Genomic DNA, 26,750 nt, shown 5'->3' with positions numbered 1-26,750 from the left:
ACCTCCTAGAGAAATGGAAATAAAAACAAAAATAAACAAATGGGACCTAATGAAACTTAAAAGCTTTTGCACAGCAAAGGAAACCATAAACAAGACCAAAGGACAACGCTTAGAATGGGAGAAAATATTTGCAAGCGAAGCAACTGACAAAGGATTAATCTCCAAAATTTACAAGCAGCTCATGCAGCTCAATATCAAAAAAACAAACAACCCAATCCAAAAATGAGCAGAAGACCTAAATAGACATTTCTCCAAAGAAGATATACAGATTGCCAACAAACACATGAAAGGACGCTCAACATCACTCTCATTAGAGAAATGCAAGACAAAACTACAATCAGGTATCATCTCACACGGGTCAGAATGGCCATCATCAAAAAATCTACAAGCAAGAAATATTGCTTTTTCGTGTTGACATTGCATCCTGTGACATCACTTAGCTCACTTATTAGTTCTAGGAATTTCTTTATAGATTCCTTGGGATCGTCTGTGCAGATAACCATGTCTTATGCAAATGGGGATTAGTTTTTTTCCAGTCTATATGCCTTTTTTTTCTTGTTTTATTGAACTAAGACTTCCAGCACAAAGTTAGAAGTGGGGAGAGGGGACTTTTCAGCACCAAGCTCTACTTCTAAGGACTTCTTTTTGAGGTAAAATTCAGAGAACGTAAAATTCACCACTTTAACCATTTTAAAGTGTGTGATTCAGGGACTTGTACATTCACAATATTGTGCAACCATTACTGTTACCTAATACTGTAATATTTTCATCACCCCAAAAAGAAAGCCCATACCTATTAAGCAGTCGCTTCCTGTTATGGTCTGAATTGTGTCCCCACCCCCCAAATTCGTATGTTGAAACCCTAAGCCCCAGTACCTCAGAATGTGACTGCATTTGGAGACAGGGCCTTTGAAGAGGTGATTAAAGTAAAATGAGGCTGTTAAGGTTGGACGCAAGTCCAATCTGACTGATGCCCTTATAAGAAGGAGAAATTTGGACATGCAAAATGACCCCAGGAATGCACATGTAGAGAGGAAAGTCCACGTGAGGACACAGTGAGAAGGCAGCCATCTGCAAGCCAGGAAGAGGTCTCAGAAAAAACCAAATCTGCTGGCACCTTGATCTTGGACTTACTGCATCCAGAACTGTGAGAAGATAAATTTCTGTTGTTTAAGCCACTTGGTGATATTTTTTATGGCAGCCCTAGCAAACTAATATACTCCCAGTTTACCTCTCTCCTCTAATTTTTGTCTCTACAGACTTGTCTGTCCTGGACATTTCATACCACATGTGGCCTTTTGCATCAGGCTTCTTTCACTTAGCATGTATTCAGGATTATAGCGGTTATCAGTACTTCATTTCCCTTTATGACAGAAAATTCCATTGTATGGCTACATACACTACATCTTGTTTATTCACTTATCAGCTGATGGTCATTTGGGTTAGTTCTGCTCTTTGTCTATTTATGGACAATGCTGGTATGAATATTCAAGTACACGTTTTTGTTTGAACACCTGTTTTCAACTGTCTCTGCTACATACCTAGGAGTGGAATTGCTAGGTCATATGGTAATTCAATGTATACATTTCTGAGGAATCACCAAACATTTTCACAGCATCTGAACCATTCTAGATTCCCCCCTACAATGGGTCAAGGTTCCTTTTCTCCACATCCTCAGCAACACATTATTTTCCTTTAAAAAAAAATTACAGCCATCCTAGTTGGTGAGAAACAGTATCTCATTACGTTTTTATTTGCATTTCCCTAAAGACTACTGATGTTGGGCAGCTGTTTTTGTGTTTATTGGCCATTTGTATATCTTCCTTGGAGAAATGTCTACTCAAGTCTTTTGCCCATTTTAAAAAATTGAGGTGAAATTCACATAAAATAAAATTAACCATTTTAACTAGGGAACAATTCAGTAGAATTTAGTACATTTACAATGTTGTAGGACCACAACCCCTATCTAGTTCTAAAACATTTTCATCACCCCAAAGTAAAACCCCATATCAATTAAAGCAGCTGCTCCCCATCCTGCTCCCCATTTCTGGCCAAACCATGCCAACCTCCAATCTGCTTTCTGTCTCTATTCTGGATACTTCATATAAATGAAATCATACAATATGTGACCTGTTGTTTTGTTTGGCTTCTTTTACTTAGTATAATGTTTTCAAGATTCCTCCACATCATAGTATGTTTCAGTACCTCATTCGTTTTTTATGAATGATAGTCCAATTCAATGGATATACTAAACTTTGTTTATCCATTCATCAGTTGATGGACATTTGGGTTGTTTCCAACTCTTGGCTACCGTGAACAGTGCTGCTATGAATATTCATGTACAAGTGTTTGAGTACCTGTTTTCAATTCTTTTTGGTATATACCTAGGAATAGAGTTGCTAGGTCATATGAATTCTCATATGAAAAACCTCCCCCCAAAAAACTGTTTTCCACAGCAGTCTCACCATTTTACATTCCCCACCAACAATGTCTGTAGGTTCCAATTTCTCCACATCTTTGTAAACACTTGTTATTCTCCATTTTTAAAATTATGGTCAGCTCAGTGAATATAAGGTGGTATCTTGTTACAGTTTTGATTTGCATTTTCCAAATGACGAATGATGTTGAGCATCTTTTCGTGTGCTTGTTGGCCTTTTGTACATCTTCTTTGGAGAAATGTCTATTCAAGTACTGTGCCCATTTTTAAATTGAGTTGTCATTTAGTTGCTGAGCTGCAAGAGATCCTTATATATTCTGGATACTAGACCCATTCAGATATTAAGATTTGCATATATTTTCTCCTATTCTGTAGGTTGTCCTTGCACTTTCTTGGTAATGTCTTTTGATGCAGAAAAGATTTTAGTGTCTGGTTTTTTAAAAAATACATTTACTTATTTATTTTTGGCTGTGTTGGGTCTTTGTTGCTGCGCACGGGCTTTCTCTAGTTGCAGCAAGTGGGGGCTACTCTTCCTTGTGGTGCCAGGCTTCTCACTGCGGTGGTTTCTCTTGTTGTGGAGCATGGGCTCTAGGCGCATGGGCTTCAGGAGCTGTGGTTCGCGGGCTCTAGAGCACAGGCTCCGTGGTTGTGGCTCATGGGCTTAGTTGCCCCGCAGCATGTGGGATCTTCCCGGACCAGTGCTTGAACCTGTGTCGCCACATTGGCAGGCGGATTCTTAACCACTGAGCCCCCAGGGAAGCCCAAAAGATTTTAGTTTTCATGAAATCCAATTTATCTGCTTTCTTTTGTTATTCATGCTTTTGGTGTCATATCTAAGATTCCATTACCAAATCCAACATCATGAAGATTTACCCCTATGTTTTCTTATAAGCATTTTATAGTTTTAGCTCTTCTATTTAGGTCATTGATCTATTTTGAGTTAATTTTTATGTATAGTGTATGTGGATAACCAGTTGTCCCAGCACCAGTTGTTGAACAGACTCTTCTTTCCTCATTGAATGACCTCAGCACCCTTGTTGAAAATCAGTTGGCCACAGATATGCAGGTTTATTTGTGGACTCTCAATTTTATTCCATTGGTCTCTGTGTCTCTGCTTATGCCAGGTCCACAAAGTTTTGGTTAGTGAAGATTTGTAGTAAGTTCTGAAATCTGGAAGCATGATTCCTCCAACTTTATTCTTCTTTCTCGATATTATTTTCACTATTCAGGGCACCTTGCAATTCCTTATGAATTTTAGGATCATCTTTTCCATTTTTGTAAAAAGGGCCATTGGAATTTTAATACAGATTTTATTGAATCTTTGGGGAGTACTGTCATCTTAACAATATTGGGTCTTCCAATCCATGAGCAAGGGATATCTTTTGATTTATTTAGGTGTTTTTTCTTTCACCAATGTATTCTAGTTTTAACTTTACAAGTCTTTCCCATTCTTGGTTAAATTTTTTCCTAGGTATTTTATTATTTTGTATGCTGTCGTAATTGGATTTTTTAGTTTTATTTTTTACGTTGTTCATTGCTGGTGTGTAGAAATACACACCGATTTTGTGCACTAATTTTGAACACTGCAACCTTGCTGAGCTCATTTATCAACTCTAGTAGCTTTGGGGGCTTTCTTTCAGATTGTCTATATATAGGAACACATGATCTGCAAATACAGTTTTACTTCTTACTTTCCAATTTGGATGCCTTTTATTTCTTTTTTTGCCTAATTGTTTTGGCTAGAACCACCAGTAACATATTGAATAACAGTGGTAAAAGTGGGCATCCTTGTCTTGTTCCTCATCTTATGGGAGAAAGCTTTTCACCATTGAGTAAAATGTTAGCTGTGGGTTTTCATAAAAGCCCAAAAATGTTCAGGAATGTTCCCTAGATTCCTGGTTTTCTGAGTATTTTTATTATGGAAGGATGTTGAAATTTTGCTTTTTGTGCATCAGTTGTGGGTTTTTTCCTTCATTCTGTTAATGTGGAATATTAATCAATTGATTTTCTTATGTTGAACCTCACTTCTATGCCAGGGATAAATCCCACTTGATCATAGTGTATAATCCTTTTAATGTGCTATTGGATTCAGTATGGTAGGATTTTGTTGAGGATTTTTGCATCTGTATTCATAGTGAATATCACTTTGTAATATTTTTTTTGGTGATATCTTTGTCTGGCTTTGGTATCAGGGTAATACTGGCCTCAAAGATGAGTTAGAAGTGCTCCATTCTCTTCTATTTTTGGAGAGTTTTGAGAAGGATTAGTGTTAATCCTTCTGTAAATGTGTGGCAGAATTAACCAGTGTGGTCATCTGGTCTTGGAGTTTTCTTTGTTGAGATGTTTTTGCATACTGATTCAATCTATTTAATTTTTATAGGTCTGTTCAGGTTTTCTATTTCTTTTTGAGCCAGTTTCGGCAATTTGTGTATTTCTAGGAATTTGTCCACTTCATTTAGGTTATCTAACAATTGTTTGGTTTTACCTTATAATCATTTCTTATTTCTGTAAAGTTGGTAGTAATGTCCCTACTTTTAATTCAGGTTTTAGTTATTTGGTTCTTCTCTCATCTTTTTGTCAGTCTAGCTAGATATGTCAATTTTGTTGATCTTTTTAAAGAACTAACTTTTGGTTTCTTTGATTCTATTGTTTCTGTATTCCCTATTTTGTTTGTCTTCACTCTATTATTTCCTTCCTTCTAACGGCTTTGAATTTAGTTTGCATTTCTTTTTCTAGTTCCTTCAAGCATAGAGTTAGAAATACCTTAAAGACTGATTTGAGGTATTTCTTTTTTAAAGTAGGCATGTATAGCTATAAATTCCCCTCTGAGCACTGCTTTTGCTGCATCCCATAAATCTTGGTATGTTGTGTTTTCATTGTCATTAGTCTCAAAGTATTTTCTAATTTATCTTGTAATTTCTTCTTTCTCTTAAACACTGGCTATTTAAGAGCATGTTTTTAAATTTCCACATATTTGTGAATTTTCCAGATTTCTTTCTGTAACTGATTTCAGATTCCATTCCATCTTTGTAGAAGATGCTTTGTATGATCCCAGTCTTCAAAAATTGAGACCTGTTTTGTGAACTAACATGTGGTTTATCCTGGAGAATGTTTTATGTGCACTTGGGAAGGAAGTGTATTCAGCTATTGTTGGGTGGAGAATTTTGTATGTGTCTATTAGGTATAGTTTGTTTATAGTGTTGTTCAAGTCTTCTGTTTCATTACTTTTTTTCTAATTGTTCTATCCTTTAAGGAAAGTGGGGTGTTGAAGTCTCCCACTAGTACTGTTGAACTGTCTACCTCTCCCTTCAGTTCTGTCAATTTTTGTGTGATATATTTTGGGGTCCTTTTGTTAGGTGCATATATGTTTATAATTGTTATGTCTTATATCATTTTTTGTTCCTCAATTCTTCCTTACCGCCTTTTGTATTAGAAAGACATTTTCTAGTACACTGTTTTGCTTCCTTCCTTTCTCTCTCTCTACTATATATCTCTATTTTCTTAACGGTTTCCCTGGAATTACAATTAACACTTTAGTTCAAATTAGCTCCTCAGACTGGGTGAATTGACATTACCCAGTCTGAGGAGCAGAAAGAAAGAAAGAATGAAGAAAAATAAAGACATCTTAAAACACTGTGGGACATCTTAAAACACTCTAAGTGTACTCATAATAGGAGTCCCAGTAGAGGATGAGATAGAGAAAGGGGCAGAAAATGTATACAAATCACCTTTCTTGAAGTTTGGCGATTCTTTCTTTCGTCTTCTCAAACCTGCTGTTGAACCTATCTAGTGAATTTTTCACTTCCCTTATTGTACTTCTCAGTTCTAGAATTCCTATTTGGTTCCTTTTTATAATTTCTCTCTTTATTGATATTTTCTATTAGGTATTCTCTATCATCCTCATGGTTTTCTTTAGTTCTTTGTATATCATTTCCTTTAGCTTTTTGAGAATATTTTAAATAGTTGATTGAAAGTCTTTGTCTAGTAAGCCCAACCTCTTGGCTTCCTCCAGGAATGTTTTTATTAATTTATTTTTCATGCTTTCAGCCCATAATTTGTTTCTATGAATGCCCTTTTTGTTGTTGTTGAAAACTGGACATTTCGAATATTATAACTATGGAAATCGTATTCTACCCCCTCCCCAGGGTTTATTGGTGCCGCTTGTTTTAGCTGATTTTGTTTGTGTGCTTAGTGACTTTCCTGAACTAATTTTTTATAGTCTATATTCTTTGTTATATGTGGCCACTGAGGTCCTTGTCCTGTTAGCTTAGTAGCCATCTAGTGACTTGACAGAGATTTACTTAAATGCTGAGATTCTGGTGTTTTTTTTTCTGGATTTAGTATTTGCCAGGTTGCTATAAAATACTGATTAGTTTCTAGAGTTCCAATAAAGTTGATTCTGACAGTTTGTGCCAGATTATTCACTGCTTTTGTGGAGGACTTTTTTTTTTTTTTTTTTAACGGTACGCGGGCCTCTCACTGTTGTGGCCTCTCCTGTTGCGGAGCACAGGCTCCGGACACGCAGGCTCAGTGGCCATGGCTCACGGGCCCAGCCGCTCCGCGGCATGTGGGATCTTCCTGGACCGGGGCACAAACCCGTGTCCCCTGCATCGGCAGGTGGACTCTCAACCACTGCGCCACCAGGGAAGCCCTGTGGAGGACTTTTGAAGTTTCCTACTCTGCCATTTTTGTTGATGTCACTCTCTCTTTTGTCACTTTCTCTCTTGATGTCACTTTTTCAATTTTAATGTTCTGAGGGGGAAAATGTCAATTTAGAATTCTTTATCCATTAGGGTTATTAATGAAGAATAAAAACATTTTCAGGCAAGCACAGATGCAGAAGCTTTAGCTCAAATGCACACCTTTCTTAGGAAGTTACTAGAGGGCCTTTAACAGCAAAATGACAGAGTGAACCAAGAAAAATGACATGAAATCCAGACAACAATGGATCCAACCCAGGAGAATAATGAAGGAAAGCCCCAAGACATCAGCTGAGACCTGATTAGCATAGGAAGATGGAAGGCTTTAGGGAGCGATCCTAGGAATCTGGAACTCAGGGAGGTGATAAAGTCAGAGAAATAAGGGAGAAAAAAGCCATTCAAAACCCCATGAAAAAGCAAAAAGCTATACAGGAAAGGAAATGGAATCATAGTGTACTACTTTATAGTGCTTGGTTGTACATGGAATAATATTAATATAATCATAACAATATAAACATTTTGTTTTCTATTCTTAGAATCAACTAGTACACAAAGCACAGAAAACACAATTGTGATTACAACATAGAACACAGGTTTTTGCAACTGTGAAAATATAATGGTTTATGGTAAAACTGCAAGTAACACTAGGGAGCCAAGAGATGTTGTCTATTGTCTGTTGTTGATAGAATAAATAAAGGGGCAAACTTTAAGATTAGAAAAGTAACAACAGAAGAACAAAAAGTAGTAATATAACTACATTGGGCAGAATGGAGATGGGGCGGTGTGAACTAAATCCTCATTTGTGAGACCAAGATAACATAATAAGAAGAATAATTAATATCTAAAATTAGTAAATCAAGAAAGAGTATCAAAAGTATATTATTTAGAGATATCAAAGTAAACAACAGAAGAACTAAAAACAAAATTGGGAGAAAGAAGTGGTTCCCCCTGAGGAGTGACAGTATTTCTCATAAATTCTGTGCCACCTGATATTTTTATGCACGTGCATCTATTACTTTGATGAAAAATTTAAAAATTAACACTTGTGTATGGTTCAACATTCCAAAGCTATGTAAAGGTACAATTAAGTCTCCACACCTCCTTCCTACTTCCTCTCTGCTGAGGTGACTGATGTTTCCTTCCAGATATGCTGTGTATTTCCAAGCAAGTACACTGGTATGTCATGAGTAGATTTCTCTTCCATATCCTTATATGAATGGTAGCATTCTATACAGACTGTTCTTGTACCTTGCCTTTTTTACTTAACAGTGTATCTTGGAGATATTTATGTATCACTACTGAGCATCCTTATTTTTTTTGGTCACGCCATGCGGCATGTGGGATCTTAGTTCCCCGACCAGGGATTGAACCTGGCCCCGTTGCAGTGGAAGCACAGAGTCTTAACCACTGGACCGCCAGAGAATTCCCCTCATATTTTTAATAGCTGAATATTATTCCATCATTTAGATGCATCATAATTTATTTAATCAGTTCTGTACTGACAGACATCTGTCATTTTCCCCAATTCTTTGCTGTTTCAAACAATGCTATCATAATAAATTGACAAATATTATAAGAAAAAAATTTAAGGCATTCTTTGTTTCTGTCACCCAATTAGATAATGAACTTGGCTTTCTCTCTGCCTCCTTGGTGCCTACCATGGAGTAGTTACTGTATTTGCTAATTTAGGTTGAAGTGAAATTAAATGAGGAAACTAAGCTATGCAAACATTTAAATGAGATACTGTAATTCTAAAATCAAGTTTATGGCACAACAAAGACAAGAGCTTATACAAATCTATAAGACTCTGCACACTCAGCCTTTGTTTTACAATTCATCAGAGACAGGGAAAGTAACAGTGCAACTCAGTTTAGAATAATGCAGGAAAGGAAATGTGGGACAGGGCTGTGGTGATGTAACTGCAATGAACAGACTCCTTGCTTGTATGATCCTAGCTTTCTAGATCCCTGATATCCAAGATGCTAAAGAGATTCTAATTCCTCACAGAGATGTTCACATGTATAAGCAAGACTATAGAATTCTTAGTGTCTTACTAATGAGAAAAATAAAATGAAATAAAACAATCAATTCCCTGGAATGGAGATTAACCCACCAATACATACATATATCTCTGTCATACTTACTCTGAGCTCTTTTGGGCCTGTATGGACTGAAAGCAAGTGTAGAGTACCCGTCCAGTCTAAAAAAAGAAAGGAAAAAGAAAAAAAGAAAGGTCACACAGAGGGTTAATATTGAAAGAGGTATAGCAATTTAGTGGACTCTAACCTAAAACTCAAAGGCCCCTCTGGGAGTGGAAGGTTAGAAGAGACTCCAAAGATAGACTATGCATAAATCAGTTTCTGTAAGGAGGATCAAATACTCAGTCAAGGGCTTCCCTGGTGGCGCAGTGGTTGAGAGTCTGCCTGCCGATGCAGGGGACACGGGTTCATGACCCGGTCCGGGAAGATCCCACATGCCACAGAGCGGCTGGGCCCGTGAGCCATGGCCGCTGAGCCTGCGCGTCCAGAGCCTGTGCTCCGCAACAGGAGAGGCCACAACAGTGAGAGGCCCGCATACCGCAAAAAAAAAAAAAAAAAAAAAAAAAAACTCAGTCAACATGAGATGGCCACAATCAAACATCCACTCATGTGACAGCAGAGAATTGCTCACAAACATGAGAACCAAGAAACTAAGAATGAGACCATTCAAACTCCTTTTTTGGAAGCTGACAAACTCATGCAACAACTATTTATCATGACAATAAATTTATGATGACAAAGCCAGAAGCATTTCAAATGAAGTATGAAGTTCAAGAGAGTAAACTTTAATGTTTTCAGAAAAGAGTGATTTTATGAAGAATATTCATTATTAACACGGATTCTGAGAATATAACTAATGTACTAAACAATAGGAGGACACACTTGGTAAATCGGCAAAATTCATACTTGCAGTGTTAAATTTTCTTTTTGTTTGAAGTGACACATAGTGAAACCTCTTGATCTGAACGTAAAATTCAAACAGAAGCACTCTAAATATAGAATAGCAAGACTAGCCATTGATTGAGCTGCTTAGCTTCTCTGAGTTTCGGTTTGCTTATCCATAAAAATTGATAATAATAATCCTCACAGGTTGTTGTCAGGGTTCGAGTATATTTATGTAAAACACCTAAAGAGTAAGTGCCATACAATACGTGATAAATGGCAGCACTTGTTACTGTTATTAGCCTCCACTCCTACCACCGTGGTCAAACATCCATCATCTCTTTCCTAGATTACTACAGTTGCTTCCTAACTGGTTTCACGGATGCCATGGACGCTGCACCCCCTCCCTCCCTGTCCCCCCAGCCCCACCCCCAGTTATCTTCCAGACCTCACTGTAGGATGACCACATGATTTACCATGCAAAGAGTTACCATGGTACCATGGTACCATGGTACCGTGTCCTGGTTACCATGTTACCAGGACACTTCCAAGAAGGAAAGGTGCTAACTGAATAGGAGACTGGGACAATGGGTGGAACTGGGACTGACAGAGGCAAGCTGGGACATGTAGTCATGTTCTGCCTCACTCTGCTGCAGCCACACTGACTTCCTCGATGTCCCCTAAACATGCCACACTCACCTCAGGGTCTTTTCACTGGCTATTTCCTCTGCCTGGAACGCTCTTCCCCCAAGAAATCCACAAGACTTGCTCCCTCACTTTCTTCAGGTCCTGACTCAATGACCCTCCTGATTGAAACCTTCCCTGGCCACCCTATTAAAATTGCAAAAAGATTTTTCTCTATTCTCTGTGTCTGTGTGTTTATACACACACGCATGCGCATGTGCACACACACACACATGGACACACACATACACACACAATACCTTTGTATTTTTATCTTCTATGAAACAGGAAAATATAAGTCCTACAAAGCCTTGATCCATCATCTGGTACATGGCTTGTGTACGAACATCTGCAAATAAACAAAAATAAAAATCTACTGTTAAACTGTATCTCCCAGACGTGAAAATATAAAGATAACAGCAGCATACAATCCTCGCGGGATTCAGATTCTAAAGGCAGAACAGGGGTACATCCTAATGACAATATTATTGTCAAAGTATAAACATTTTACTAGGTTAGTGAAATACTACAGGAGTCGGCAATTAAATAATAAAATTTGTTACTAATTCTAGGCTGCCTAGCCCACAACTAGCCCTGCTATGAAATGTAGCATAGAAAGAAAAAAATGGAAAGCCTATTATCCCAAAAACATCTGATAATTTCTTCCAGGAGGACTCCAAAAGAAAGGAAGGCATTTGAAGGAGACAGCAAGATTTCTTAGAATAAGCCTTTTGATGGACAGCTTCTAGGGAAGTGAATATATTAGACTTGATACTAAAGAATGGCAGTGTAGAACTATTACAGAGGAAACTATTGTATACAAGTGACTACAATAGAATTAAATACTACATTCCAGGGAACAGAAACAAAATCTCACTAAATGGTTACACAGTTTTTGAAAAGGAAATCATAGACAAGCACCAAGTAACATTTGAAAGGATTAGTTAAAAGATTACCAAAAACTGAACAGAGGCAAAGTTTAAAGATATGAAGTACTCAGACCATTATTTATGGATACAAAAGATCTGGTATTACAACAAAACAGTGCACAGCATGGTTTGGTCTGGTGACTTATGCCTAGTTAGCTTGTTCTATATGTTCTTAAATATACTTCGCATTGATCTGGATTGGGACTTCTACCCAATATATTCCTAAGTAAAGAGTAAGGCCCAACAGTACCCAGCAAAGAGTATGAGAAAAATACTGGCTGAAACAGTTGGTGAAAATGAACAGCACTGTTTGAATGATCTCTGTACCTGCTATATGACCTTGGTAAAATTTTTAATACCTCTAAGCCTATTTCCTCATCAGTTAAGTAAGGATAAACATCATCCGTACTTTTTCAGGGTTTTGTATTTTAAAAGTTGCCAGATGTTTTTTTTTTTTTTTTTTTTTTTTGCGGTATGCAGGCCTCTCACTGTTGTGGTCTCTCCCATCACGGAGCACAGGCTCCGGACGCGCAGGCTCAGCGGCCATGGCTCACGGGCCCAGCCGCTCCGCGGCATGTGGGATCCTCCCAGACCGGGGCACAAACCCGCGTCCCCTGCATCGGCAGGCAGACCCTCAACCACTGCGCCACCAGGGAAGCCCTGCCAGATGTTTTTAGCACAATGCCTAGCACATCAGAGGTACTTCATAATAATTCATTACATTTCGTTCCATCCACAACCATTGTTGATGAACTGCTGAATCTGAAATGGATTAGTATCCATACTGTGCCACCCAAAGTGCTTCTGTCAAGATCACCAATGATGCATTTTTGGTTCTCAATTTACCCGATTGCTCCCTCTTTGAAACACTATCTTCACTTGGCCTCACATTCCCACTCTTCTCATCTCTGTCCTCTTAACTTCCTGGCTGTTCTTTTCCAGTCTCTGGCTGGATCCTTCCCATCTTTCCATCCTCGAAATATTGGCATGCCCAGGGCTCTGTCTTCAGCCACCTTCTCTTCTCCATCTACACTTACTCCCTGGGGGAGTTCATTTAGTTCCACGGCTTCAAATCTCATCTCTATACTGGCCACTCCCAACTCCTACTCAATAAACTCTAGTTCCGGTCTTCTACCCAAACTGCCGAATCATATATCCAATTGTGTACCTGACACTGAGACTTGGTTGTCTTAATACTGTGCTCCTCAGGGTAGTAGGTCCATGAACTATTTGTTACCCGTTCACAAGGAGACAAGAGCTTGAGCTGGAATGGAAATTAATGCTCTGCTTCCTTCATTGACAAAGTCTTAAGAAAAATGTAAGCTGAACTAAACAATATGCTAAGTTGACATAGATGATTTTTTTTTGTTTTTGGCCATGCCAAGCTGCTTGCAGGATCTCAGTTCCCTGACTAGGGACTGAACCCGGGCCACAGCAGTGAAGGCCCAGAATCCTAACCACTAGGCCACCAGGGGACTCCCGACATAGAGGATTTCTGTTTGGTGTAGGCTCCTTATCGAACTGGTCACAGACCAAAGCCAGGCTAGGTGAGCATCACTTGCTTACCAGACATTTGAAACTCAACATGTCCAAAAGCACACACTTGATTTCCTCCACAAAATCTGCTACTCCCAAAGCCACACTGGCTCTCCTGCTTTTCCTCAAATATTCCAGGCATGCTCCTCCTCAGGGCCTTTGCACTGCCTTTTCCTCTCTGCCTGGGATGCTCTTCCGCAAGATATTTGCACGGCCAACTCTCACTTCCTTCAGGTTTTTGCTCAACTGTTACCTTCTCCATGAGGCCTAATCACGTTACTTAAAATACAAACCCTATGCCCCTTACCCTGATTTACATTTTTCCCTGAGGTAACTTAATTACTTCCAAATTACCTCCTAAATGCCAAATCCAAAAGATACACTTTAGTCTAAATGAGGACCATCCAAGAGACCTTCTCGCAACTGTGCCAATTTTTCTTTCAGCATCAGACAGTCTGAAGGGACAAAAGAATCACACCTCCCGTTTCCTGGTGTAAAAGTAGAACAGTCTGAGCACCATATTCTTTCATTTACTCTTGACTCAAAATTTTCCTGAAACAGAAACCACAGACCCCAGTTCATAATAAAGGATTTTAAAAGAATGAGAGACTATATATACAAGTGTTTTTAGAATATGAGCCCTGAGATAGTCATCACATTACAATAAAATTTTGGTTCAGCCTTCACTTATTCTATCCCTGGTCCTAACAGAGCTTCCATCTATGTCAGTTTGCTAAAGAAGGGCATAGAAATGTATTGTAATATCAAAAAAATTTTGTTTGTAATGATTCTAAGGAGTATTGACATGTAACTTCTAGAAGAGAATGTTTGGGGAAATGTACTTTTTAAAAATGACTGGTTATAGAAAACTGCTTAATTAAAACTACAGCCTATATTTGTCATGGGAGGTTGATCTGACCCACCAACTTTGGTAATAAATTAACACACCATGACACCACCATAGCAGTGCTTCCCTTCTTATAAAAGGATCAAGCAGATCTTATAATTAGGAACATAACTACAGGCGCATGTCTCCTTTTACTATGCACTTACAAAGACAGGAAAGTTAATGTAAGAGTAACTGAAAAACAGTGCCAAGTCACATGCGATTTACAAAATAGGCTGTGCTTTTTAAATTGCTTCCCTTTTTCTTTTGCAAGCCATGTCCTATAGGTAAAATTTGGGTAAGTTCGTTGCATGGGTATGACATAACTCAACTATGTATCTTTTTCCCCACCACCAAACCTATGCTTCCTCCTCCATTTCCTGTTTTCATAAATAGCATTCCCACTTAACCAGACAAAGCAGACGCTGGAGAATGCCAAGGCCCCTGATTCACAGAAACCTCCACTGAGATACTGACTCTGCCACTTATTAGCTGACTGGTTTTGCACAAAGTATTTCAGCTGGAACCTCAGCTTAGTTTCTTAGGAGCCACACACTCCTCATGATTATTTGGGAAGTGTTTCAAGAAGTAGAGAGTGGTTGCAGTATCAAATGCTACAGACGTGGGAGACAGATATGGTTCAGACCTCAGCACTGCCACTTACTCAACACATGGGAGCCTGTTTCCTCCTCACTGCCATGAGGCGGAAGGTCTCTAAGTCACGGGTTAGACGAGGAAACATTCATTTCCGCAAGTAAAGTTATTCTAATTCTTTCAAAAGAGTCAGATAGAGACAAAAAGTGACCATGATTAGAGAAAAAGGGTAAAGATAAAGAGAAAGAAAACAGGGCTTCCCTGGTGGCGCAATTGTTAGGAATCTGCCTGCCACTGCAGGGGACACGGGTTCCAGCCTTTGTCTGGGAAGATCCCACATGCCGTGGAGCAACTAAGCCTGTGCACAACTACTGAGCCTGTGCTCTAGAGCCCATAAGCCACAAGTACTGAGCCCACGAGCCTCAACTACTGAAGCCCACGCACCTAGAGCCCGTGCTCCACAACGAGAGAAGCCACCACAATGAAAAGCCTGCGCACTGCAATGAAGAGCAGCCCCCACTCGCCGCAACTAGAGAAAGCCCGCACGCAGCAATGAAGACCCAACGCAGCCAAAAAAAAAAAAAAGAGAGAGAGAAAACAATCTTGTTACATTATACTGATTAGAGGGCCGAGGAGGTAGGTTGACAGCCCCAAGAGCTAGGATGATCCATGTGTCAAACAGAGATTGTAAACATCAGTTTTATAAATTTCACCCTTCACACCTTTGATTCTTCCAAATGGTAGTGTACTAGACAGTGATAGTCACAATCGGCAATTTTCAGTTATAGTTTATTTATTATTATTATCATTATTTTGGATACCAGCCAATTGTCAGGGTTTAGTCTTGATTTCCTGAATACTGTCAAAATGGAGTGCCAAAATTTTATCTCTATTAAAAATAATCAATATGACATAAATCAGTACTTTTAAAACAGCGAAATAAAAATAAGGACGTTTGCTTAAGTAAGGATACTTAAATTTTGATTTAAAATAACCACAGCCCATGTAATGGAGAAGGAAAAATGATATTCATTTCTAAGAACAAAAAACATTGCAATCCCATAATACTTACCGACATGTGAAGGCCAAACAGTTATATGGGGATGGGAATGATACCAGCCCACAACTCTCATGGGGCGACCAGTTAGTTCAGCCAACCTGTGTGTCTGTCAAGGTATTTTCAACTTGTGGGAACACAATTTGTGATGCTAATAAAGGCTCAGAAAGCAACCTGAAGTTTAAAATAAACCTATCACAATTTAATGTCAACAAAAGAATGAAAAAAGGTCAATGCCCAGAATTTCCCAGACTTCCCTTCTAAAGCCAAAAGTATTTCTTTTTTTTAAATAGAATCCATTTGGTTTCCATTATTGTATATAGTTATATGCTCTTAATCCAATTTAGCTAATACTTGATCACTCAAATACTCATCACTGTGCTATCTGAAAAGAAGCTTCTAAATCTTTGGATGTCACATTATTAACTTGAGTAATCTTCTGTCCTCTAGCCCAACCTACCCTCATTCCTGAAAAAGTACAAAATTTAAAAAATTCATTTCATTTCTCTCTGGCAGGCTGCCAGTGTCAACAATAGCAAGTAGGGTGGTTTCAGAGACCAAATGAACAAAGACCCCCAGTTTAGTCTCCCCATTTGTCTAGAAATATCCCCCAAAAGAACATTTTCTCCTTTGTTCTGGAAATAAAAATTTACCGTAACTGTCTGAGACTCTGACTTGAGATAAGAACTCGGTTGGAGATAAGAAGCTGTCCCCTTCTGTTGCTACTCACTGTAAAGTGCTGGTTCATTTTCCTGTGAATTACTTGCATTGAAACCCAATAGTCCTATCTGTATAGCTAAGTGTAAGAATACTTTTTAGGGACTTCCCTGGCGGTTCAGTGGTTAGGACTCCACACTTCCACGGCAGGAGGCACAGGTTCCATCCCTGGTTGGGGAACTAAGACCCTATATGCTGCGTGGCACAGCCAACAACAACAACAAAAACTTTTTAAATATATATTTTTTTAATTTCAAATGCCAAGAGAAGTTACTTAACTTCCCTAAGCCCATTTCTTCAGCTAAGGCGAGGGAAAGGACCACCCGAAAGGATGGAAGGTAACTCTGCCCAGCACTCAAGCAGGACAGGGACTGGGGGCTGGCCACTGGCCAGAATGCAAATCTAATAATTTCAGGCGGCCTTGGGCAGGAGGCTCAGAAGGCACTCGCCTCAGCAGTGTGGGGAAAAAATGACTCCTACACTGAAAGCTCCTCCGGTCCCACGCAGCAAACCTTCAAACAAGTATCAATAGGATCTAACTGTCCCTGGTAACCTAACAGCATCCCAGAACAAAGCTAAAAAAATATGTCTAGGAATACAAAGATATCCAGCCCCCAGGGGAAAATCATAATGCTGGCATCCAATCTAAAATTACCAGGTGTGCAGAGAATTGGGAAAATCCAACCTATAGTGAGGAGACAGAGAACAGATTCATGGCTCCCATGGTTTGAGGTGTGCAGGGTGAGGGTGACTATCCAGGGGAAGCTTGAGGCAGACCTTTACGGTAATGGAACAGTTCTGCACCTTGACTGCTGTGGTGTTTTTTTATATATATATCTCTACACATATGACAAAATGGCATAGAACTACACACATTAATGTCAATTTCCTGGTTTCCATATTGAACCGTAAGTTATGTAACATGTAACCTTTGGGGGAAACTGTGTAAAGGTACAGGGACCTTCCCATACTATTTTTGCAACTTTCAATGAATCTATAATTATTTCAAACTAAAGAGTTTAAAAAAAGATGCAAAAGGTACACATCATAAGAGGAGACTGATATATATGATTATATAAAAGTGCAACAAGAACAATTTGATTGGGGAAAAACACACACATACCGTGAAAAAGCTGACAAAAATCACTATCCTTATCACAAAAGGCTAGCTTTCTTAACATAAACTATAAATTATTAAGAAAAATATTTCCAAATCAATAGAAAAACGGGCAAAGGAAATAACCATATAATTCAGAGAAAAATACAAATGACTCCTAAAAATTAAAAGCTGATCAAATTTACTCACAAGAAAAATGCTAATTAAAATTGCAAGAAAGAAGATACAATTTTTTTGCCAATCAGGTTGGCAACAACCAAAAACTTTGATTTACCAGGGCCTCGCAGCACAAAAGCAAAACTTTGATAACATACAACGTTTAGAAGGGTGTGGGGAAACAGATACTCTTGCACATGGCTAGAGGGTAAACTGGTCAAACTGCTACAGGCGCAAGTCCATATAACCTTTGCCCCGGCAATTTCACATCTAGGAATTGATTCTACAGATACACGCACACATTTGTGAAATGCAACGTCCAAGGTTATTTGCTGCAGCACTGTCAGTAAAAGACTGCAAATAACCTAAACATCTGCATGAGGACAGCACAGCCATCCAGGGCTGTATTATGTAGTCATAAGAATGAGACATCTCTATATAGTAATGTGGACAAATCTCTAGATACACTGTTAGGTAATGTCATAGCTACCATATGTATTAAATACTTTTTAAAAAAGAAAATATTCTTATATGTTTCCATATGCACAGAATTCATCCATAAGGACACATGAAAACCTGATACCCCTGGTTATGTCCAGGGAGGGATGGTGGGGGAATTGGGGCACAGAGGCTAGAGAGAAATACTTACTTTGTATACTTTTTTGTACCTTTTAAAGTTTGTACCATGCATGTTTTCTACTTTTAAAAGTTACTTTTTAATTGACTACAAGATTAACTTAATCTGAAAGGATGATAAATTACTAAAACCGCTGATGCAAGTTTAATTTGTTACAGTTGAGGTATGGAGTCCAGATCATAGGAAGCAAATGTCCCAACTGATCGCTCTTTGGTTATATTTAACATGGAATATTACATTCAGTTCTCAGCACTGCATTTTTTTGAGAGGCAGCCTCAAAAGAGAATCTCCAAAGGAGAGAGACCAAGATAGTGAAAGGCCTAGAAGCTAAATGATATTACAAAAACTGTGGGGGCGGGGGGATGGGATAGACGGGGCAGAGGGGAGTGGAGAGGAAGGAGACAGGGACTCCCCAGAGAGTTCACTGTCATAGTATTGGACCCTGGGATCTTTTGGCATTTAAGAGCAGAAATGTTAGAAATGTCCAGTTCTTCCAATAAAAGCCACTCAAAAAGAGAAATGGAGAGAAATGCTGATTAACCAAGCAACTGGATCTAAGGGGTAAATACGAAAACTGGGAAAGAGTCACTAGGAAGAAAAGCTGTGAAATCTGCTTAAGCAGCAAACGGAGGAACCTGGAAGCCTCAAAGCACATAAAAGCTTCTCATCGACCAGTAAGGATATCTCTGCCTCTGTCGAGGCTGCAGACAGCTGCTCTGGAGAAATTTCCACTCGATCCTTCCTCTTATCAGAACGCCGCAAGATGATGACAGAATGAATGTGAACAATTCTGACGGTGTCAACCTAAAGGAAAATCCACAGAAACGTTTACTTCTGTCTCTCTCGAATAACATCTCTCCCTGCAATTACGGGACTGCATCGTATTACATTATCAGGTTAAAGTTTCCATCTTAGAAAACAGGCATTTTTTCTCATGAATAACAGAACGTTTCAAATAAAAGACATCCGACCTCAGTATATACATTTCAAAACAAAAATATAAAGGCTAATGTTTAGATCAAGGGAGGACTTTTGCAATGATCAACTAACAATCATTTGATTTCCAACTATGTGCAGGAATACAAGTCAGAGTGCTGACAATCCAAGTGCTCAAAATGCTAACGTGTGGTTGCACAGCAAGAATCATACACGAAACTACACTAAAATAACGCAGTAAATAAATGCTGCAGGAGCCCAGAGGAAAGGAGTCTCTTAGATTGGAAAAAAATCTTTACAGAAAAGGCAGACGAGTGTTATCTATTTCCTGATCGTCGTGTGTGTGTGTGTGTGTGTGTGTGTGTGTGTGTGTGTGTGTACGCACACACGCACACATAGATAGAATTTCTGTAGATGCCAAATAGATGCGAATGACGTGTTTGGGAGACAAATTGGCCAACTCATTTAGGTAGTACAGAACTTGAGGTGGAATGGCAGGCAGTAAGGCTAAGAAAGAAGGTTAGAGTGAAAACATGCAAGGTCTCAAATGCCAAGCCACGATCTGCAGGATGACCTAGAAGGAAGGACATTATTTCAGAGAGCTTGACCATGAAGCGCTGGACTAAGTGTATGTCAGAGATGGAAGAAACAGACTTGAGATTCATTAAGAAGCAAGGATCCACGAGATTTGGTAGCTTACAGACCATGGGTGATACAGGACAGGAAACTGTCAAGGATGACTCTGAAGTTTCAGGGTTGAAACTAGGTAGAACAGAGGAGGCAGATCCAAGTTTAGAAAGGATCAAGAAGGAGGAAAGATGAGGGTGTTTTCAGATGAGCTGAACTGAGATGAGAGGATGTAAATAAAGGCAAGGAATAGTGTGGGGAGGGGGAGCAGAGGTCCAGGGTGAATCCAGGGGGATACCCATGGTATAGGATGGGGTACAGTAAGAGGAGCCAGGAAGGAAGACAGCAGTCAAAACCAGAATAATGAAGTTGTTCAAGAGTTTCAGGAGAAAAGGTGGGTATGGCATTGCCAGACGTTACCCGGACAAGGGTGAGATCTGAGACGAGATTTTGAAGTAACCTATAGACCTACGCTGTGCAACACAGCAGCCATGAGGCACATGTGGCTGCTGAGCTTCAAATGTGCTTCCCTTTCATGCCTTTTTCACCTCATGAACTCTTTCATAGACTTTGAATTCCTTGCTCATCCTGTAAAGAATGAATCATTCTACCCTCACATACAGCTTTTCTTATAATACACACACGTGTCTGGCAGGCACAGAGTATACAATAAGGAAAATCAAAAGCAGACAGAAAGACACTTGACCTTCCAAGGAGCAACAAGACAAAGAGCTGACTTTTGAACAGAAACAATCAAAGCATAAAGAGAATGGGTGACGTGTCAGAGTGCAAAAAGAAAAGATCTGCCAACCAAGAATTCTATGAAGAGTTCTTTGAATGAGAACACATCCCTCAAAAATGAAAGTAAAATAAAGACGTTTTCACATGCAAAAAATTGAGAGATCATTATCAGCACAGAAAATACTAAAAAGAGAAAGGAAAATCCCAGATATGAAAGAAGGAATGAAGAACACTGTAAAGGGTAAAATATGTGAGTAAATACAAATGTAATGCTAACTGTACAAAACAGTAATAACAATGTCATGTGGGGGGACTTCCCTAGTGGTCCAGTGGTTAAGAATCTGCCTTCCGGTGCAGGGGAAGCAGGTTCCATCTCTGGTTGGGAAACTAAGATCCCACGTGCCGCAGGGCAACTAAGCCCGCACACCACAACTACTGACCCCGTGTGCCACAACTAGACAGCCAGCATGCCGAAATGAAGAACTCACGTGCCGCAACTAAGGCCCGATGCAGCCAAAAATAAATAAATAAAAAGTCACTCTGCCCTTTAAGAAAGAAAACAAAAACAAAAAAACCCCCAAAAAACAATGTCATGTGGGGCTTAAAATATCCAAATAATTAAAATGCATGAAAACAATAATCCAAAAGGTGGGAGGATGCAAATGAAATTTAAATGTTCTAAAGTTCTAGTACTATCAGTGAAATGGTAAAAATAGTAATTTGTATTAGACTAACAAATTAAGAATGCATATTGTAATATGTAGGATAACGACTAAAAGGAGAGTAAAAAATGTTATAACTGATTAATGGAGGATCAAAGGAGAATAATAAAATATACTGATGAGTCCAAAAGAAGTCAAGAAAGGAGAAAAAGACAAAACAGAGAAGTGGGTCAAATAGAAAGCAAAAATATGACAGCTATAACATATATATGTATATGTGTGGGGGATATATACATATATAATTACATTAAATGTAATTGGACTAAATAGTCCAATTAAAAAGGTTATCAGATTGGATTTTTTAAACTATATGCTGCTAATAAGAGACACCCTTGAAAATATTAGTACACAGAAAGGCTAAAAATAAAAGGATGGAAAAAGATATGGCATGCCAACATTAATTAGAAGATAAGGCTGCTGAACTCATGAAGTTTAATATCTAATTTGCAGGTACAAATTGACATAGAATTCAAGATGAGGACATGGACTCTTGAAAAATAAAATTACATCATTAAGACTGGGAATGTACTTTAGTAGGAGTTGATGCCCAGCATGAATTTTCTCTTTCTCAGAGAAAGTTTCAGTGCCTAAGAGGAATGCGTAAAAGAAGTTCAGGATAGGGTGGTGAGACGAGCCCAGGAACAGATCATAAACAAAATGAAACAAGCATAAATAAAAGTCACAAAGGACTGATGGATGTCCCTGAAAGTCACAGGTAGCTGAAGGGTTTGAGGAACAGACTGGTATGGTCATAGTCAAACTAGAAGTTAGATATTACAGCTGAGCTAGATTGGTCCCTACGCTTTTCCAGTCTTGGAATTAAGGTACTAAAGCCCAGTTCCTTTGGCTCTTCTGCCTTGGTGCAGATCAAAGGTCAGCAAACTATGGCCTGCTTGGCCTCCCTCAGGTCAAATCTGGCCACGTTCATTCATTTATGTTCCAGTAGCTGCTGTTGCACTACACTGGCAGAGCTGAGGAACTGCAGTAGAAACTGTATGGCCCGCGAAGCTAAACATTTACCATCTTGCCCTTTACAGAAAGTCTGTGCCCCCTGGCATGGCCCTCCATGGATCACAGGCAGGTAACACTCATTTCCTCCTGTAGGGGATGTATGTTAATCATACAACATGTATTTATCAAGTATGTACTATATGTGAGGCACTACATGAGGGCCTGAGTATACAAAGATAAACAGGATACAGTAGTCACATCCAGGAAGACAGACAGGTAAACAACTCTAAGACAACATATATGCACTGCAATAGATATGCTCAAGGAGCTAGCCTACAGGTCAGGACAGGTTCCTTCAAGGAGGCAGGTGGCACCTGGGCTGAACTGCAAGGAATAAGGAGTTAGCCAAGCAGACTTATGTTCTCAAAAGGTCACATCCTAAGTAGTCAGAAGAAAAGACTAGAGGTGAGACAGACTCACGGCAAGGAGACCAGTGGAGAGGCTGATGCAGTATTCCATAAAGGAAGTGATAAGGACCTCAACTAGGGTAGCAATTGTTGGGATGGTGCATTGGAAACAAACGGGAAAGCAATCTACATTAATGGTTCTGAATGGCAGGCAGTGGTTCCCAAACCTGGCTGCACATTAGAATCACCTGGGGAGCTTTGTAAACTCCTGCCACACAGGTCTCACCAAATACCAACTGAGTCAGTATCAGGATTTTGTAAAGATTACTGGGTGATTCCAAGGTGCAGCCAGGTATGGGAACTACTATGGCAGGAAAAATGCTGGAGGAGAGGGTTTGAGGAAGAGGAAAGGTTCAGTTTTGAACACGTTAGTTTAAGATACCCGTGTCTGGATAAACGTGGATGTCCAGAAGGCAGTGGAGTATGAAGTTCTGGAGCTTTGGGATAACTCATACTAACCATCACCTACTGGCCATTAACAACAAGTCAGAATGGCCAATGTCATGCGTCAGGCACTTGGAAAGTGCTTTTCGTGTATTAATTTAATTAACTCTCCCCATGACCCAGTGAGGTTGGTACTACTGTTATGCCCATTCTACAGATGAGTGTTTTACACACATTACCCAGATCCAACTCTCCCAACAATTCTATGAAACTGGTGGCTGTCATTATCCCTGTTTTGCAGATAAAGAAAGCAAAGCTCACAGATGTTAAGTAACATGTCCTAAGTCACACAAGTATCAGAGAAAGTATTTGAAGACAGACCTGTCTAACCTCAATGTCTGCTGCAGGTAAAGCCATAGGGGAGGTAAGGCTGGCCAGGAAGACATTCTGGGAAGAGGAGGAGGTGAAGGCAGAAACTTGGAGAATCCCAATATTTGATGCATAGGCAGAGGAGGAAGATTCCATAAAGGATGAGAGAGAGGGGGGAGGAATGCTAGACACAGCAAAAACAAAACAAATAAAACACCCTGTGAGAGTTCAGAGTTCTGAGGACAAAGATTAAGTAAGATAAGCACCAAGGAATAATCCACTGATGGAGCAATGAGGAGGTGGCTGGAGAGGTAGAACTGCAAACTACAGGGTGGTTGCTTTCACTGGAGAAGGTAAGTAAGGAATGATTGCAGCCTATTCTTTTAAGAGGTCTGACTATTAAAGGAAGGATACAAGAGCAGTTCACTACAGGAAGGTACAGGATTGAGAAGTTATTTTTCTTTCCTTTCTGAAAGTGAGAGTAATTTAAGCACAGTTGTATCTTAAGGGAAAAAAGCCAGATGACAGGAATAGGTTGAAGACTCAGAAGAGAGACAAGGTATTTGATAAGCAAGGTCTTTGAAGAAGCTGCAGCTCTGGATGGGAAGTAGACTTCTTTCCTTGATTTGGGAAGACTGTACATGGGGGTAATAATTAGATGGAGTTGTTGCCTGATAGCTTTTATCACCTCCATTGTCTGCTCGGTAGGAGAAGAGGACATAATTTATTTTTATTGTATTTTACAAAACCATTGGTCTGCAACAGGTTGGGAAAAAATTAACTGGTCCTACACCACAATTAGGTTGAGAAGCATTATACTCGACCATAAAAGCTCGAGCATGCCAGAAAAGGCAGGGCAGGGGGACTTCCCTGGTGGTCCAGTGGTTAAGACTCTGCACTCCCAATGCAGGGGGCCCGGGTTCGATCCCTGGTCAGGGAACTAGGTCCCACATGCCGCAACTAAAGATCCCACACGCAGCAACGAAGATCATGCGTGCCACAACTAAGACCCGTGCAGCCAAATAAATAAATACATATTAAAGAAATAAAAAGGAAAGAAAAGGCAGGGCGGGAGTGCAGACAGGTTGCCTATAAGCAGAGAGGGGTTGCCTGAGTAGATACTGGGACTTGGGATAAAAAGATAACAATGATGTGAACCAGATCTCAAGGATGTGAACCAGCAAGGTCTCAAGGAAGATGAGAGAAGGGCCAGAAACCCCGCAGAGGACAGCAAGGAGGAGAGCTGACAGTGGTTACTCATCCTGACCAAGTAGTAATAATTTGCTAGAAAGAATAGAAAATTAGGTCCCATTCCTGCTGAGTAGATTCTTCATCTGCTTTTCCTAGAGAGAACACCCCACCCAGCCAAACGTGGGTCTGCATGAACTGGGTTAACCCTGGCTGAGATCATCAAACAGAATACAGAAATCCCTCCCCAAGTGCAAGTTTTCATCATGCAAAATTATAGCTATAGCACACGTACCTTTTCAGCAACTGTGCGCATATCAGTTCCAGTATATGTAAATTTGGGGTCACTCCTTTTGGGGATAAATTAGAAAAAAAGGGAACTGAGGTTTGGAATATAAAAAGGTATTAAAGCAAAGTAACAGGAATAGCAGTTTTTGCAATGAAACAGCAGAGACAAAGGAAGAGGAGGGAAAGTAAACTGAGGCTAGAGCTGTGCTCATATGTCTGTTAGAAGGACTCTGAGACATATGTGGCGAGTGCATAGTTTTCATGGACAAAGCTAAAGTCCTATAATCCTGGGTATTAAGGAGGTGAGTTTGACAAGGAGAAACTGCTGTGCTCTGACGTTTAAATAAAGGTAGACCAAAGCTTTCACCGCCTCAAGCATTCAAGCCGCTGTGGATCTCTGAGATCACTGTAGGGTCCACCAGGGGGAGGCAGAAAGCCATTGACAATTTAGATAGAGAAATGGATTAATAGGGGGAAATGTCTCCTCATATGCACATCATCTGCCACAGAGAGCTTTCACAGGTTCACTTATGATCTTGGCTCCCCCAAACATATTTTTCACATAGGATCATACATATCTCAACTGAAAATCCTCCTACTAGAAAGCAAGGTGGAAAGCAACTTTCAGGGTTGGGGTGGAATTGAAACTGTGTTCTTGAGGGAGCTCCACAGTCATAATGGTAACTTAAAATACCACCTGTACAAAACATTGCGAAAGTTGTGATAATTTTGAGTTAACAATGACAAAGAGATCAAAAGATAGGAGTAAAGAAATATAGTCTTACCTTGGGTCATCATTCAACTAGAGTGGGAAAGAGCAGAAAACATTATTGATCACATTAAGTGTATTAGATGTACATGGATGCAGATAATATGAAAATTAGGTTATGTGTTCCTGTACACCGGCATGAAAGACTGGAGAATTCTTACTTCGGATTGCCAACAAGTAAGCTCTATTTCCTCATCCTCTTTCACCCCTCTGCAATATTTAACGCAGTGGAAACTTGGGATTCTTGGAAACCCTCACCTGTCTTGGGTTATTTGGAACCTAACCCTCAAAATGATTCCTAGAGGGAAGAGCGGAGGCGAGGCTAGGGGCCCTAATCGTGGTCAGCTGCTTCCTGATACACTGATGTCCTCATTATAAAAGATCGTCTTTCTGATCTGACTTGCAGTTTTGGTCAATGGGTTTATAACTCCAGATCTAAAGAAAAGCCACAGACTACAAGAAAAAGTGAGCCTTCCATCCCTCCCCCCCACTCCCCGAGGCTTAGGAGGATCGCTGGTGGCTTGCGGAAGGGTAAAGAAGCCTTAAGTGACGCGAGGAAACGGGGGCCAGGCGACAGGACCATCCAAAGGATACGTCCAAGGATCTGAGTCAGGAGTGCCTGTGGCCTCCGCAGCCCTGGGCGCTGGCAACACCCAACCAGGGGACACGGTGGGACTGCTCAGCAGGGTTCCGGCCGGGCTTACTGGATGACTTACCTCCCCTATGCACAGCCCCATCACCTCCTCCTTCTCTGTGCTCAGAGCGTGGTTGAGACAAACTAGGAAAGCATCCGACTCCAGATGAACCGCCTGCACCGCCTGCACCACCTGCACCGCCATCTTGATCTGGCCCTGCTCACGTCCGCCTCGGGCCCACTCGGGCCTGGCCAACCGGCTGCTCCGGCGCTTGGGTTTCCGTGGGGGCGGGGCCTGGGGCG

At 40.1% G+C, this 26,750-nt stretch overlaps 1 protein-coding gene and 1 non-coding gene across 4 annotated transcripts in view; one reads left to right on the top strand and one right to left on the bottom strand.

Annotated features, from left to right (window-relative positions):
* BRCC3 (BRCA1/BRCA2-containing complex subunit 3) overlaps positions 1-26,699 on the bottom strand; it is a 76,944-nt gene extending 50,245 nt beyond the window's left edge. Inside the window, exons 1-7 of one of the 3 annotated variants that reach the window (XM_032619641.1) lie at positions 26,530-26,698; positions 25,830-25,846; positions 25,052-25,106; positions 19,056-19,175; positions 15,760-15,847; positions 11,003-11,091; positions 9,282-9,337 (exon numbers count right to left, since the gene is read on the bottom strand). In XM_032619641.1, the coding sequence (XP_032475532.1) occupies positions 9,282-9,337; positions 11,003-11,091; positions 15,760-15,847; positions 19,056-19,175; positions 25,052-25,106; positions 25,830-25,846; positions 26,530-26,652 (548 nt within the window). In that variant the 5' untranslated portion in view covers positions 26,653-26,698. Of the gene's footprint in view, positions 1-9,281; positions 9,338-11,002; positions 11,092-15,759; positions 15,848-19,055; positions 19,176-25,051; positions 25,107-25,829; positions 25,847-26,529 lie in introns of all 3 variants that reach the window. The other 2 variants (XM_032619643.1, XM_032619642.1) reach the window with 2 other exon arrangements.
* TRNAG-CCC lies at positions 24,436-24,508 on the top strand. The gene has a single exon. It is a non-coding gene; the product is annotated as a tRNA-Gly (tRNA).
* Positions 26,700-26,750: the final 51 nt, after the last annotated feature.

Source organism: Phocoena sinus, chromosome X (assembly GCF_008692025.1).
Source record: "Phocoena sinus isolate mPhoSin1 chromosome X, mPhoSin1.pri, whole genome shotgun sequence".
Lineage (NCBI taxonomy): Eukaryota > Metazoa > Chordata > Mammalia > Artiodactyla > Phocoenidae > Phocoena > Phocoena sinus.
The sequence above is the reverse complement of the archived record's forward strand: the minus strand, read 5'-3'. Positions and strand labels throughout refer to the sequence as shown.